This window comes from Gadus morhua, chromosome 9 (assembly GCF_902167405.1).
Source record: "Gadus morhua chromosome 9, gadMor3.0, whole genome shotgun sequence".
NCBI classification, from domain to species: Eukaryota; Metazoa; Chordata; class Actinopteri; order Gadiformes; family Gadidae; genus Gadus; species Gadus morhua.
The window spans coordinates 12,010,119-12,025,339 of NC_044056.1; the positions used below are offsets into that span (position 1 = coordinate 12,010,119).

General features: G+C 48.6%; 1 protein-coding gene and 1 long non-coding RNA gene across 2 annotated transcripts; both read left to right on the forward strand.

Annotated features, from left to right (window-relative positions):
• Window positions 1-4,824: 4,824 nt before the first annotated feature.
• Window positions 4,825-6,338, forward strand: LOC115550374 (uncharacterized). The gene is made up of 3 exons (XR_003977889.1): window positions 4,825-4,916; window positions 5,692-5,820; window positions 6,258-6,338. It is a non-coding gene; the product is annotated as an uncharacterized LOC115550374 (long non-coding RNA).
• A 2,051-nt stretch (window positions 6,339-8,389) lies between these two features.
• On the forward strand, window positions 8,390-12,097 carry gpr37a (G protein-coupled receptor 37a; the record flags this gene model as incomplete). Its single annotated transcript, XM_030365278.1, has 2 exons — window positions 8,390-9,526; window positions 11,357-12,097. Coding segments are annotated over exons 1-2 (1,578 nt in total), but the record flags the coding sequence as incomplete, so codon positions are not given.
• Between the last annotated feature and the right edge of the window lie 3,124 nt (window positions 12,098-15,221).

Here is a 15,221-nt window from a genome sequence, read left to right on the forward strand (position 1 = left end):
CACCTCCTCCTCTTCTTCTACCTTCTCCCTCCCTCTTCTCCCTCCTCCTCCTCCTCCTCCTCCTCCTCCTCCTCCTCCTCCTCCTCCTCCTCCTCCTCCTCCTCCTCCTCATCCTCCTCATCCTCCTCCTCCTCATATAAACTCACACACATGTGAACTCCTTCAGTCTGAGTGGTTTGGATGAACGCCAACAGAACCCACAACAGAGGATTCAGGATATGACCTCATGAGATCATAATGACGGTTCTGATGGATGGATGGAAGGATGATGATGATGATGATGATGATGATGATGATGATGATGATGATGATGATGATGGATGGGAGATAGATGTTTGATGATGAAGGCCACTGGTCCCAGACCAACATGATTAATTCCAGTATGGCTGAATTTAAAAGTACTTTACTCTTTCAAATGTATATCTTACACTGTATAGATTTAATCATATCGATTATATCATAGGGATAATAATAATAAATGATATCACAGTGTATTAATTATATCATAGACTATACTATACATATTATATCACAGACTGTTTAGATGATTTCATAGTATATTAATTTTAAGTTAGACTTTATAGATGATATCAGTGCATGTGCTCTATTGTAGACTGAATAGATTAAATTGAATTCTAACGCCACCCTTGCTATGCTTAGATTTAAGGGTAATGAATGGTCGTCCCTCTGTCGCCCCCTAGCGGCCACCTGAGTGTAGAAAAGTCAATGCTTTAAAGGTCCCATGGCATGCTACTTTATGGTTGCTTTAATATAGATATTAGTGGGCCCCTAACACAGTATTTGAAGAAGGTCCCGAAATTCAGCCGTGGAGCAGAATAACAGCCACTACGAGCCAGTCGCACATTGAGCTTTCCCCAAACAAGCCGTTTTGTTGTCTGTAGCTTTAATGCAAATGAGGAGGAGAGAGGCGGGTCAAGGAGGAGGGTGGGGGTGTGGCCCTGAGCAGTTAGCGGCCACGGTACCATGAGCTCTGTTTACAGTGGATGTATCGTATGGAAGCATATATGTAGCAAAATTCAAATGGCATTGAAATTTGCAATTTGAAATTCATTCACTTCATTACATTATGTAATTGACAATTCATTATGCAATTTGATAATGTAATTTGTAAATACTTTATTCAAAGTGTATTTTAATATGCAAAGTGACAATCCCAAATCCTCGATAAAATGTGCCGAAGTTATAACAATAAAAATAGAATAACATTTGTCAAATTTTTTAAGTTCCTTTATTCAAATTGAAAAGCTTTAGCGTCCCCGTCAGTGTCGGTGGGTCAATATAGGGCGCTAGGGCGCCGCCCCTCCGTGAAATATTCACTTGAATATATCTGCTAACTATTAATCAACTATTATCAATTCGAAATAAATCAACAAAAATACATAGCATTTATCCTCGTTTAATTGTGTGATATTATTGTCACTGCCAGCAACCATTTCAATGCGTCTGAATGTCAGGCCAGTTATTGGTCATTCGAAATAAACCAGTCCTCCAAGTCAGGGGCGCCGGCCACGTTGGAGTCAATGTAAGCTCGCTAACTTTTTGCTGTCTATCAAGCAAAGACAGCTTTTCATTGGCGCAAGAAAATTCGCCCTCGGGTCGCACCAGTGTGCACCCCCGGCCAAAGGTATCGCTTTTCTTTTATGTTATCACCACATGAATTGGACAATTCAGCGAATCAATCAAATAAGCTACCTGCCTCAGCAGCATTCGCGCAACATAACTACATGTAGAGAAGAGATAGATAGCTAACTAGCAGAGAGTTGTAAGCACTTTCCAACCATTTCAGTAGCGGAATTGTATATACTTAAAGTAGCAATGTTATACTTAAAAGAGGCAGGTAAGTTACATATTAATTTTGTCTTTCGGCCTGTAGCATATAAACCAAAATTAAGCTACTGTCCCATATTTCTAACTGCATTTGAAGTAGACATTGAGACTCACAAAAAATGGACGCTATAGGACAGTGATCACGATTTGTCTCAATATCAGAATAACAACAATGGGTCAAATAGCAATGGCTGGTGGAATGGCCATAGGTCTGTATATGCAGTGTAAGCTTGTCAAGGCCCTGCAAGTCAGGATGTAGACTATGAATTGGAATGAATAGTAGGTAATAGGTAATAGGAAGTGGCCATTCCCAAAATGCACCAGAATACAGGAAATCAAATCTATTAAATTAAAAAACAATTATGGGGGGGGGGGTGGGGAGAACCCCAGACCCCCTATCTATTACTGTGCCCCACCAACATTTTTGATCACCAGCCACCACTGGTCCCCGTGATTCCAATGCCCTTTGCCACGCTCCGTGTTTTGCGAAATTCAAATTACATTTCAATCCGCAAAACACTTTGCAAAAGATTTTGCAATACACTTTGAAAGCGTATCAGCCAACCGCGTCTGGGCGGGAACCTCGTCACTTCCTCGTCAGACCAGCTGATCATCCACGACCTAGTACTTGGCACTTAATGGATTATCAGCTGGTCTGACGAGGAAGTGACGAGGTTCCTGCCCAGACGACAGAAGTGTTTTGCGGATTGAATTGTAATTTGAATTTCGCAACACACGGAGCTAGCGAAGCGCATTGCAATCACGGGGACGCTATAGCTTTTTAATTTGTGAAAGGACCTCAAAATATTAGACAAAATGTTATTCTATTTTTATTGTTATAACTTTTACAAATTTTATTGGGGATTTCATTTTCACTTTGCATATTAAAATACATTTTAAATAACGTATTTACAAATCACATTACTAAATTGGATAATGAATTGTCAATTGCATAATGTAATGACTTGTTGAATTGCAAATTGCAAATTACATTGCCATTTGAATTTTGCTACATATATGCTTCAATAGTATCGCAATGACGAGGCGCACAGCCTTTGGCCGTTTTCTGCAAATATTGTACAACAATCTGGGGGCTCCGGCAGGAGTCCTGGAGCTCTTTAATAATATTATATTATACATAGATATCTATATCATATAATATATATTATCACGGCCAAAAGCTGTGTGCGCCTCCAGGCGAAATTACGAATCTCAAGCAACTGCGTCGGGTTCTCCGACGTCTCTGGTTCTTACACGTACACATCAATATGAAGTAGACTGAACCACATGGAGGAGAAGGGATTGTTGACCGCGATTGTCTCCCGCCGGTGCCTCGCTGCCGGGATGGACCAACGCCTCGGCAGCGGGCAGTGCTTAGGCACCACCGCCTCGGCAGCGGGCAGCAGGAAGCGGGGCTCAAGCGGGAGACAATACATTTCTGGCTACAATCCCTTTCTCCTCCATGTCGTGGTTCATGTACTTCAGGGAGACAAAGCCAAAGTTTCTTCCCCCAATTCCATCTCAACCATGGCTGAGATAACCCCCACTACGAGTCTCGTTGTGGAGATACTAGAGACGAGAGTCTGACGTGTTGTGCGCCATAACACCAACAGCAGAACGGTTATCCAAATAACAAAGAAGTGTACAACACTTTGTTACGGGTTACAGTCCTGGAGCTCTATATCTAAATAATGTTACATAATTCAATCATATAACATATATTATCACGGCCAAAAGCTGTGTGCGCCTCCAGACGATTATGAATCACGACCGATTGCATTGGGTTCTCCGACGTCTCTGGTTCTTCCACTTCTACATCAATCTGAAGTAGAATGAACTGCGCTGCCTGCTGCCGGCTGCCCACTGCCTGCTGCCGGTAGACACACACACACACGCACGCACGCACGCACGCACGCACGCACGCACGCACGCACGCACGCACACACGCACACACACACACAGACAGACAGACAGACACACAGACACACACACAGACACACTCACACACAATTCCCCAACCCCCCAACACACACACACACACTTTTTATTGAGAACCCGCACACACACGTACACACACACAAACACTCACTCACACACACAAACACTCACTCACACTCACACACACACACACACACACACACACACACACACACACACACACACACACACACACACACACACACACACACACACACACACACACACACACACAGGTACAGCTAACAAAAGTTAGGAAGAGGGCAGGAGGATAAGGAGGAAGAATTAATAATGTTTGTGAGTGGTTGTGTGTGTGTATGTGAGTGGTTGTGTGTGTGTATGTGTATGTATGTGTGTGTGTGTGTGTGTGTGTGTGTGTGTGTGTGTGTGTGTGTGTGTGTGTGTGTGTGTGTGTGTGTGTGTGTGAGAGTGAGTGTGTGTCTGTATGTGTGTGTGTGTGAGTTAGAGAGTGTTTGTGTGTGTCTGTGTCTATTTCTTTATTGAGAGAAATATAGATGGATAAGTATCAACATAAAAACACGTGACAAATAATTGTAATATGAATGAAGTCTCCAAGGAATAAAATATAAATCATGCATACACATACACAGAAACACATGCACACACACACACACACACACACACACACACACACACACACACACACACACACACACACACACACACACACACACACACACACACACACACACACACACACACACACACACACACATGCATGCACTCACAATAATTCCATGTCTTCTGTGTGAGGCAATCATGAGCTATCGACCGGTCACCTGACGGGTTTTCCTAACGAGACGGCTGTCATCAAAGGCCAATTAAGGAAGCGCTGGCCGGTAATAAGGTTGAACCTTTATCGGCTGAACCAACACGGCGGTGGAGTGGGGGTGAGGAGGCAGCTGGTGTGTCAACACAAACGCAGTAAAACACACCAGCATCTGCTGCCGATCAATAACCTCATTATGATCAATAACCCGATTAGGACACAGAGCCAGAGATCGGCTACTTAAGGGGAGGAGAGGATTCTCCCTCAGAGCACTCCTCCAGTCCGGACTAGATACTGCACCGTGAGTCTCCTTTCTCCTCTCTCCTCCTCTGGTCTCTCTTCCCTTCTCTGGGCTCCTCTCTCTCTCTCTCTCTCTCTCTCTCTCTCTCTCTCTCTCTCTCTCTCTCTCTCTCTCTCTCTCTCTCTCTCTCTCTCTCTCTCTCTCCTTCTCTGGTCTCCTCTCTCTCTCTCTCTCTCTCTCTCTCTCTCTCTCTCTCTCTCTCTCTCTCTCTCTCTCTCTCTCTCTCCCTCTCCTTCTCTGGTCTCCTCTCTCTCTCTTTTCCCCTGGTCTCCTCTCTCTCTCTCTCTCTCTCTCTCTCTCTCTCTCTCTCTCTCTCTCTCTCTCTCTCTATCTCTCTCTCTCTCTCTCTCTCTCTCTCTCTCTCTCTCTCTCGCTCTCTCTCTCTCTCTCCTCATCTGGTCTCCTCTCTCTCTACTTCCCTGATCTCCCCTCTCTCTCTCTCTCTCTCTCTCTCTCTCTCTCTCTCTCTCTCTCTCTCTCTCTCTCTCTCTCTCTCTCTCTCTCTCTCTCTCTCTCTCTCTCTCTCTCTCTCTCCATCTGGTCTCCTCTCTCTCTCCTTCCCTGATCTCCCCTCTCTTCTCTCTCTCCTCTCTCTCTCTCTCTCTCTCTCCTCATCTGGTCTCCTCTCTCTCTCTCTCTCTGCTCTGGTCTCCCGTCTCTTCTCTCTGCTATATTCTTGCTGGTTTATCAGGTATGACTCTAGCTGTAGTTGTAACAGCAACAAGCTGAACCTTACTAGGATTCCACTTAGGTTCTGTCATGATTTCCTGTTAAGGTTTTTCCTCGTGGTTCTGAAGCTTGCCTTGTCGGGACCTCAACTCATCATGGTCTGGTTGAGCTGCACGGGCCAGCTGGTCCTGATGTCCACCCTGGTCCTCACCACCTCCTCCCTGTCCAACCCCAGGTAACATTAACCTTAACCTTTAACCTATAACCCCTAACCCTACCATAGGTAAACAGCCTCAACCCTTAACCCCTAACCTACCCCAGGGGATCAGCCTTAACCTTAACTTCTAACCCTACCACAGGTAACTAGCCTCCCACTTCATAAGGCATGCTAATTGCTCCTAGTGCTGCTAGTGATGGTTAATGCTCCTAGTGCTGCTAGTGATGGTTAATGCTCCTAGTGCTGCTAGTGATGGTTAATGCTCCTAGTGCTACTATTATGGTTAACCACTCCTAGTGCTGCTAGTGATGGTTAACCAATCATAGGGTTTCTAGTGATGGTTAACCACTCCTAATGCTGCTAGTGTTTGTTAGCTGCAGAGATCTGGTTGTACCTGTACAGGTGTGGTTCTGGTCATGGTGACGGTGTCAGTATAAGGTGCTCTGTGTCCCCAGGCCTGATGAAGACAACAACGTCCTTCAGAGTCAGACGGGTGTCCACTCACGTGGGAGCTGCTCCAACGCGCCGCTGGGAGAGCAGCTCAGGTAGCTCCCTGTTAGCATGGCCCTGTTAGCATGGCCCTGTTAGCATGGCCCTGTTAGCATGTCTCTGTGTTAGCATGACCCTACTAGCATCTCTCTCGGCCAGTATGCCTTAATTTGCATGACACATTGGTGTGTTTGTGTGTGTGTGTGTGTGTGTGTGTGTGTGTGTGTGTGTGTGTGTGTGTGTGTGTGTGTGTGTGTGTGTGTGTGTGTGTGTGTGTGTGTGTGTCTCAACAAAAAACAATCAAATGTCTTGTTTTGACTTCCTGTTTCCGCAGCCTGTCGGGGGGGTCCCTGGGGTCGGGGGGGTCGCGGGGGTCATTGCGGCCGCGGGAGGAAGAGCGCCGTCAGCTGGGAGACATCGAGTTCTCCAGCCGCTACGCTGAGTACCTGCGAGCCAAGGCCAAGCACATCTCGCTGTGCACCTTCCTGAAGCGCATGCAGACCGTCAGGACCAGGTGTGGACCACTTTCACAACACTTTCACACCAGAGTTAAACCACTTTTACACCACTTTCACACCAGAGATAAACCACTTTCACACCACTTTCCAATCAGACTCAAACCACTTTCACACCAGAATTAAAAGACTTCCACATCACTTTCACACCAGAGTCAAACCACTTTCACACCACTTTCCAATCAGACTGAAACCACTTTCACACCAGAGTTAAACGACTTCCACACCACTTTCACACCAGAGTCAAACCACTTTCACACCACTTTCACACCAGAGTGAAACCACTTCCACACCACCAGGGAAACCGCTTTTTCACAACAAAGGTGAAACCAGATTAATCCAAATACACATGACTAAATTACTCTGTACTCTCCTCTCCTCCCTCTCCTCTCTCTCCTCCTCTCCTCTCTCCTCTACTCTCCTCTCTCCTCTACTCTCCTCTTTCCTCTCTCCTCTTTCTTCTCTTCTCTCCTCTGTCATCTCTCCTAACTACTCCTCTCCTCCTCCCTCCTCTTCTCTTCTCTCCTGTCTCCTCTCTCAGTTCTGTCCAGAGGGAGGAGGAGAAGGTGAATGAGCTGCTGACTCAGTACAGGTGTCCTGGCAGTGTCCCCTCGAACTCCGATCTGTAGGATGACACACACGGGGGCGGGGATAGAAATGGGCGGGGCTGAAATATAACGGGTCATATAGGGGCGTGGTCAGAAAAAGGGACCTCGGATAGGGTGCAACTATACAGACTACAAGGAAGGATAACGTTAGGTATAAACTTTAAGTTATTAGATAAGAGATATGTTAACGGTTTAAGTGAGATGGTTAAGTGTAGGTATTAGTCAGAGATGGTTGAGGTATCAGGTTGGGGTAAGAGTTGGCATAAGGGTTAGAGTTCGGGCAAGGGTTAGGGTAAGGCTAAGGGTTAGGGTTAGGGATTAGGTTATATGTTTGCATCGTTCCATTCTACCAACTGACTGAAGTTGTCTCAGGGTTCAATAATATGATATGATTTCATATTGTCCACAAGTTATGTGGGTATTTCCTTCTCGTTTCTACATGTAGGCCTATTTGTTGTGTACTTCGATATGAATAAAGATTATGATACAACCACTTTTCCTCTGAAGTTTTTTTTTTAATGGTTTCACATCTGATTTTATTAAATATAACTTAAAATATCTTAATAATATTCAATACACTCTAAGTGTCTTTAATCGGTTGCTTCTTTCTTCTGGCGGTCACACATGACTGACGAAGTTCTGTCTCCACCCTGTGGTGGTGCATCACTATGAGTCTGGACCTCCACCCAGCGAAGAACAGAGGAGGATCACATCTCATCTGCATTTTAATAATCAAGACGTGACAAAGACGTATTCAACATAATCATTATCAGCAGTAAACAGATATCGGATGTCTGTAACTATCTTTGAATAACTAACGTTATTCGCGGACAATTTTCCCTCAGAGGAGAACCTGTTGGGTTCCTGGAGGAGGTGCAGGCGGGGTCCCACCGCCAGGGGGCGCTGGGGTCCAAGGGATTCGGTGGTGTCAGACACGGTGCCCCCCGGACCGACCACACCAGCCCAGACCCCAGACAGACCCCAGAGCGCACGGACAGCGAGACCATTGGTCCCGGGTTGGACTCAAACTCGGTGTCTTCCCATCAGAGAGAGGACCCCGGAGCTCTTCGACCGGGTCTCCAAGACCCTGCGGTGTGACTTCACTAGGGGGGCTCTGGTCGCAGATATCTCGTGGAATCTTAGGAACCGGAGACAGCGGGCAGTTACTGCTAAAGATTATTCTAGAGAGACTAAACCCCCACCTGTCACTCCCGGACCACCGATGGGTCCCGCGTCCCCTCTGACCTCCGGCCCGTTTCTCGCGCGCTAGCCGCCATGCTGCTGCTGGCCGTAAGCCTGCTGTGCCTGCTCGCGGTAGGACCGGTGCAGAACGCGGACGCCCAGGAGAACCCCCTGGTGCGCCCCGTGCGTCATCGCGCACCCCACGAGGAACGGAGCGGAGGCAGCCGGGGATGGCGTGGACCTCACGCGGGCCTCGGGGAAGGGCCGGCTGCCATGGTAACGATTGGGGAGGAGAGACGCGGTGGTGTGAAGCCCTCCGGGACAGTTGTCAAACTACTTGAAGATACACCCTATACCGATCGACATGATCTGATCGATCAGATATTAGAACTCCCCACCTGTAGCGACACCAGCGCAGCGCGTTGCCGCGTCCGGAGGCAACGCGTAAAGCGCGATGCGCAAAGTGGAAACAGCGCGTCTGGCTCGGACGAGATTCCGGCCCGTCGGAAGCCGCCGCTGCCACTGCCCATGGGCCAGGTTCAGACGCCGGCCACCGAGGCCGGTGACTACGAAGAATTCACCCCGCCGGACTTTGGCGACCTCACGCCGCTCGTCCCCGGGGGCCGCCGGCCGAAGTGGAAGCCGGTGAGGAACCCCTTCTACCCTCTGAGCGCCGAGGCGTGCGGAGCCTACGCGGTGATGCTGGCCGCGGGGGTCATTTTCTCCACGGGGATCCTCTGCAACGTGGCGCTCATGTGCATCGTGTGCCACAACTACCACATGAGGAGCATCTCCAACGCATTGCTGGCCAACCTGGCCTTCTGGGACTTCCTAGTGCTCTTCTTCTGCCTGCCGCTCGTCGTCTTCCACCAGCTCACCAAGACCTGGCTGCTGGGGGAGCTGTCCTGCAAGCTGGTCCCCTACCTGGAGGTAGATCCCTGTCTCCTACTGTCCCCTACTGGTTCTCAAACTTTTTTTCTCAAACTTTTTCTCAAAGTACCACCATGACAGATATAAAATATAACAACATACAGTAGCGTAGGCATGCGGCCCTATTCAGTTACGCACATCTCATGCAGGAGGCACATTTATTCTTAAAAATAATATTATTTATTGTTAGCTGTTGTCTGCTTAACAAAGTGGTAGCACTAGAACAGAGACACGGAAACACATACACATACACACACAGCAAGTGAGAACATGATCACATTTTAAATGTACGTACTAGTATTTTGATAGTAGCCTACTGTTTTTAATCTAACGATTTTTTTTTTCTAACTCCTTTGCGTACCACTTGATAGCGCATCGCGTAGCACCAGTGGTACGCGTATAATAGTTTGAGAACCGTCTCGACCTGTCCTCTAGAGGAGGAGAGGAGGTGGAGGGAGGAGAGAGAGGGGGTGGGGTTGGGTGGAAAGAGGTGGAGGAGAGAGGAGGGAGTGGAGGTGTAGAGAGAGCAGGTGGAGAGAGAGGAGGTGGTGGAGAGAGAGGAGGTGGTGGAGAGAGAGGAGGTGGTGGAGGAGGAGAGAGGAGGTGGTGGAGGAGAGAGGAGGTGGAGGAGAGAGGAGGTGTAGGAGAGAGGAGGTGGAGGAGAGAGGAGGTGGAGGACAGATATCAGACACACTGCCGTCTGGTCTTAACAAACCTCTTCACTCTAACTATTCAGGTAGGACCAGCAAAGACTGGACATGTTTCCTCCTCCTCTCCTCCCCTCTCCTCGCCTCTCCTCTCCTCTCCTCTCCTCCTTTCCTCCTCTCTCCTCTGTCCTCTCCTCTTCTCTGCTCTGCTCTCCTCTTCTTTACAGAGACCTCTGCTCTGTTTCAGCTAAATGACATGTTTAGATAGAGAGAAGGGGGAGAGAGAGAGGGGGGGGGAGGGAGAGAGGGGTTTGAGTTATCACCTGTATTCCTATAGCTCTGTGATTGGCTGCTTGGTTTGTACATGTGTTGATGTGTCTGGCATCAAGACTCAAACGGCACCAGGGTCGTGGGTTCAAATCCTCAGTATGTAGAGTAGGACACAAACACTTGTTAGGTTCAACATTATAGAAATATGGGTATGCATCTGCATGTATATATAATGTCTATATAGATAACCTTATATATATGAGAATATAGAAGGGTATGTTTATTTATATACATAAATATATATATTTATCACACAGCTAGCCTACAACTAGACAGGCAAGCCAACATACACTTACTGTCTAGAACATGGAGCCTTAGGCCCAATCCCATTTCTATCCCTTCTCCCTTCCCCCTACCCCTCCCCCTTGTTTTGAAGGGGTAAGGGGAAGGGTTAAGGGGAAGGGGTAAGGGGTAGAAATGGGATTGGGCCTTAGTTTATGGAAACATCCCCTTAGGTTATGTTAACATCACCTTAGGTTATGTTAACATTCCCTTAGGTTATGGAAACATCCCCTTAGATTATGTTAACATCCCCTAAGGTCATGTAAACATTCCCTAAGGTCATGTCAACCCCCTTAAGGTCATGTAAACATCCCCTAAGGTTGTGTAAACACCCCTAAACTCATGTAAACATCCCCTTAGATTCTGTTAACATCCTCTAAGGTCCTGTTAACATCCCTAATGAAATGTAAACACCCCTAAGGTCACGTAAACATTCCCTTAGATTATGTTAACATCCCCTAAGGACATGTAAACATCCCTTAGGTCATATAAACATCCCCTTAATTCATGTAAACATCCCTGAGGTCAATCTCAACATCCCTACGGTCATGTGCCCACGGTCTCCTTGTAGGTGGCGTCGCTAGGGGTCACGACCTTCACGCTGTGCGCCCTGTGTATCGACCGGCTGCGCAGCGCGGCCAGCGTGCAGACGTCCTACCAGCCCGTGGAGAACGCCGCCTCCACCGCCGCCAAGCTGGCCGTCATCTGGGTGGGGGCGCTGCTGCTGGCGCTGCCCGAGCTGCTGCTCCGCCAGCTGCTGACGGAGGAGGGGGCGGGGCTGGGGCCGGGGGCGGAGCGCTGCGTGGTGCGCGTCTCCACCCGGCTCCCCGACACGCTGTACGTCCTGGGCCTGACCTACGACGGTGCGCGGCTCTGGTGGTGCTTCGGCTGCTACTTCTGCCTGCCCACGCTGTTCACCATCGGCTGCTCGCTGGCCTCCGCCCGCCGCATCCGCCGCGCCCAGGCCGCCGTCGCCCGCGGCAACCACCCCAACCACCGCAACAAGCAGCAGCTGCGGGCGGAGAGCCAGATGAACTGCGCGGTGGTGGCGCTCGCCATCCTGTACGGCTTCTGCTCCGTGCCCGAGAACATCTGCAACGTGCTGAGCGTGTACCTGGCGCCGGGCGTGCCCCCGTCCGCCATGGACGCGTTGCACCTGGTCAGCCAGCTGCTGCTGTTCCTCAAGTCGGCCGCCACCCCCGTGCTGGTGTTCTCGCTCTGCCGGCCGTTCCGCCGGGCGTTCGGCGACTGCTGCTGCTGCTGCTGGGACCAGTGCTCCGACGCCGGCTCCGACCCCGCCCCCCCCGGCGACGACCCCGCCCCCGGCCCCGCCCCCGGCGATGACCACACGCGCCACCGCGTCGACGCCCCCGCCACTCAGCTGGAGCTCCTGCCGCTGCGCCCCCCCCCCCCACCGCCAGCCCGCAACCGCCAAGCGCTACACGGCCGCGGACATGCACTGCTGAGGTCACCGGGTCAGAGGTCAAAGGTCAGACTTAGGGTCGTGGGGCGGTGCGGGGAGATGATGCCGCGTTGTCAGGAGGCTGAGACCGCCGCCCCGGGCCTGAGGGCGCGGGCCCCTAGGGGGTCCTGATGCCCAGCCCCCCCTGAGCACGCGTCCGTACGTTCTGCGTCCGTTCGGCCGTACGTACGAGCGTCCCGTTCAGTCGTACGTTAGTTGGTGTTGGTTTGTACCTTCGTTCTTCGCTCTTAGATGAACAAACACTTGATAGCATAGATTCCACTTACGATCCCAGAGTTTATCAGTAATGTGGTATTCACTCACCAGTGTTAAGACTCAGAATTTGCACATTTATTTTGGTACGATTTTATTTCAGATGATGTTTCTATTGAACTTGTTAACGTCTGCACATGTGTGATTGATGATGTAGCGTGTGTCTCTCTGTGAGTCTGTTGATGTGTTTGATATTTAAAGAGAGATACGAGAAGTTATTTTAGTGAGTTACTGTCACTTTAATAAATAAAAAAATGGATGAGTTTCCAGTGTACGTTAAAGATTTTGATCAAAGGTTAAAGGTCACGTGATGAGCGGTCACTGGCTCATAGGGGGTTCAGGACGAGTGACCAGGGGCACTTAGTTTTGTGTTTATCATATAAAGTATTATAATATGTATTACATTAAATATTGTATCTTTATATTATATTGTTAAGTTTATTACATTGTTACATGTTTTATGTTATTATATGCATTATATGTGCATTATATTATCTATTCTATTCATGATATTATATTATTATATATAATGAAAGGTGAAAAAATATTTTTCCGGCACTTTTGGATTCCGTTTGTTTTAGATCGTCAAACGAAGCTGTTATCTGATAGGATAAACTACACTGTGATACGATTGGAAGTCGTTCATGAGGTTCGTTCGAGGTGGAGAAGGGTTTGGTCGACGGTGGTTTGGTTTGGTCAACAATGTTGGGACAAACCAGGGTTTGGTCAACGGCACGTTGGGCTCAGCGACGTCTCTCTCACAGGGTTGTGTTCTGTGGCCTGATTGGTCGATGAGTATATGGAATTAACTTCTCCCAACTAAATATAGTGACGACTACACGCTGTCACACACATCCACCCAACAACACACCGTCTGTTTTTATGTAATTATTCGGGATTCCAGAATGGAGTGGTAGTTCTTTGTTCTACCAGCTCATTAATTCATAACTGTTGACCATAGCACCTCATGAATATCCATATCTCATTATCATAATCTCTCCAGATGTCTTCAACAGAACTATCTCTGTTTTAGCAGATCAACATCGGTCTGTTTCCCCCCCCTCCTCCCCACTCTCAATCTATGGCTGTGCCAACCTTTTCCAGCTAACTAGTTAGCCTTTTATCCAGTTAACAATCCTGCTATCCAGTGAGGTGCTAACCAGTTAGCCTGATATCCAGTTACCATATTACCCAGTTCACCTGCTATGCAGGCAGCCTGTTGACCAAATAATCCGCTATCCAGTTGACCTGCTATCCAGCTCTGTATAATGATGCTAGCCTGCTAGCTGTAGCCCTGTATAATAATTCTAGCCTGCCAGATGTAGCTTTGTATAATAATGCTAGCCTGCTGTTTGTAGCTCTGTTTAATAATGCTAGCCTGCTAGCTGTAGCTCTGTATAATAATGCTAGCCTGCTTGCTCCAGCTCTGTATAATAATGCTAGCCTGCTAGCTGTAGCTCTGTATAATAATGCTAGCCTGCTAGCTGTAGCTCTGTATAATAATGCTGTCAGGGGGATAAGGGCTGTATTGTCTCCACTCAGCCCTTTGTTTAAATCGTCAAGCGCTTCTAGGTCATCGCCTGGGATCCAACCCCCCCACTAAACCCTGGACCCCCCCCCCCCCCATTACCCTGTTGTTGTCTCCTTTAACCCCCCCCCCCCCCCCATTAACCTGTTGTTGTCTCCTTTAAGGACCCCCCCCTCCCCTTGGCTGATCTACTCACAGTCTGGTTGATATCAGAGGACTGAATGAAAGAGTTCCTACAACATGGAATGTGACCATGTCTAAAGCAAGGCACCAACATGGCCGGGATGAGGGGTTCCATTCCCCTTATGAGAGCAAGGCACTTACACAGCCACAGTGAGGGGTTATATTCCCACTGTGAGAATAATTCTCCCTCTCCCCCCTCTCCCTCACCCCCCCTCTCCCTCCATCACTCCCTCCCTCCATCCCTCCCTCCCTCCCCCCTGATGTTTCCAGGCTGACAGCCTAACCAGATCCTCAACAGACAGCGCATTGTTCTGCCGGAGAGGAGGAAAGGAGTGAGAGAGAGGGGGAGGAGGACGGGGGAGAGAAAGAAAACCTATTTTCACACCAGCTCTCTCCTCCGTTCTCACACTGGCTCTTTTGTTTCTACCGTCATGGCCTCCATCTTTAAAGCATTTCTATGAACTTACAACCAAGTTGAATAAACAGTTCAAATGTACAGCAAAGAACGTTCTGGAAGACTTTATCTAGAAGGGACCACTATCCATATCTTCTTCAGAACAACACCAACAAGCTGTGGTGCGTTGTGGTGTGTTGCTGATGTGTGGTGCGTTGTGGTGTATTGTTGTATGTTGTGGTGCGTTGCGGTGCGTTGGTGTGTTATTGTTGTTCTGTGGTTTGTTGCGGTGCGTTGGGGTGCATTGTGGTGTATTGTGGTGTGTTGTGGTGTATTGTTGTATGTTGTGGTGCGTTGTGGTGCATTGGTGTGTTGTTGTGCTTCTGTGGTGTGTTGCGGTGCGTTGCGGTGTGTTGTGGTTCTGTGGTGTGTTGTGGTGCGACCCAACTCAACACAACAACAGCTCTCCGCCGTTTAATTCCCTCATTGAAGCGCTCTTTGTTCTGCTCTGGAACATCCATTCATGTTCAGCTGAAGGGTCCTACGACCTGGAATGTGCCCCAGTATAGCTGCTGGGGCAAGGCAGGAGCGCCGCC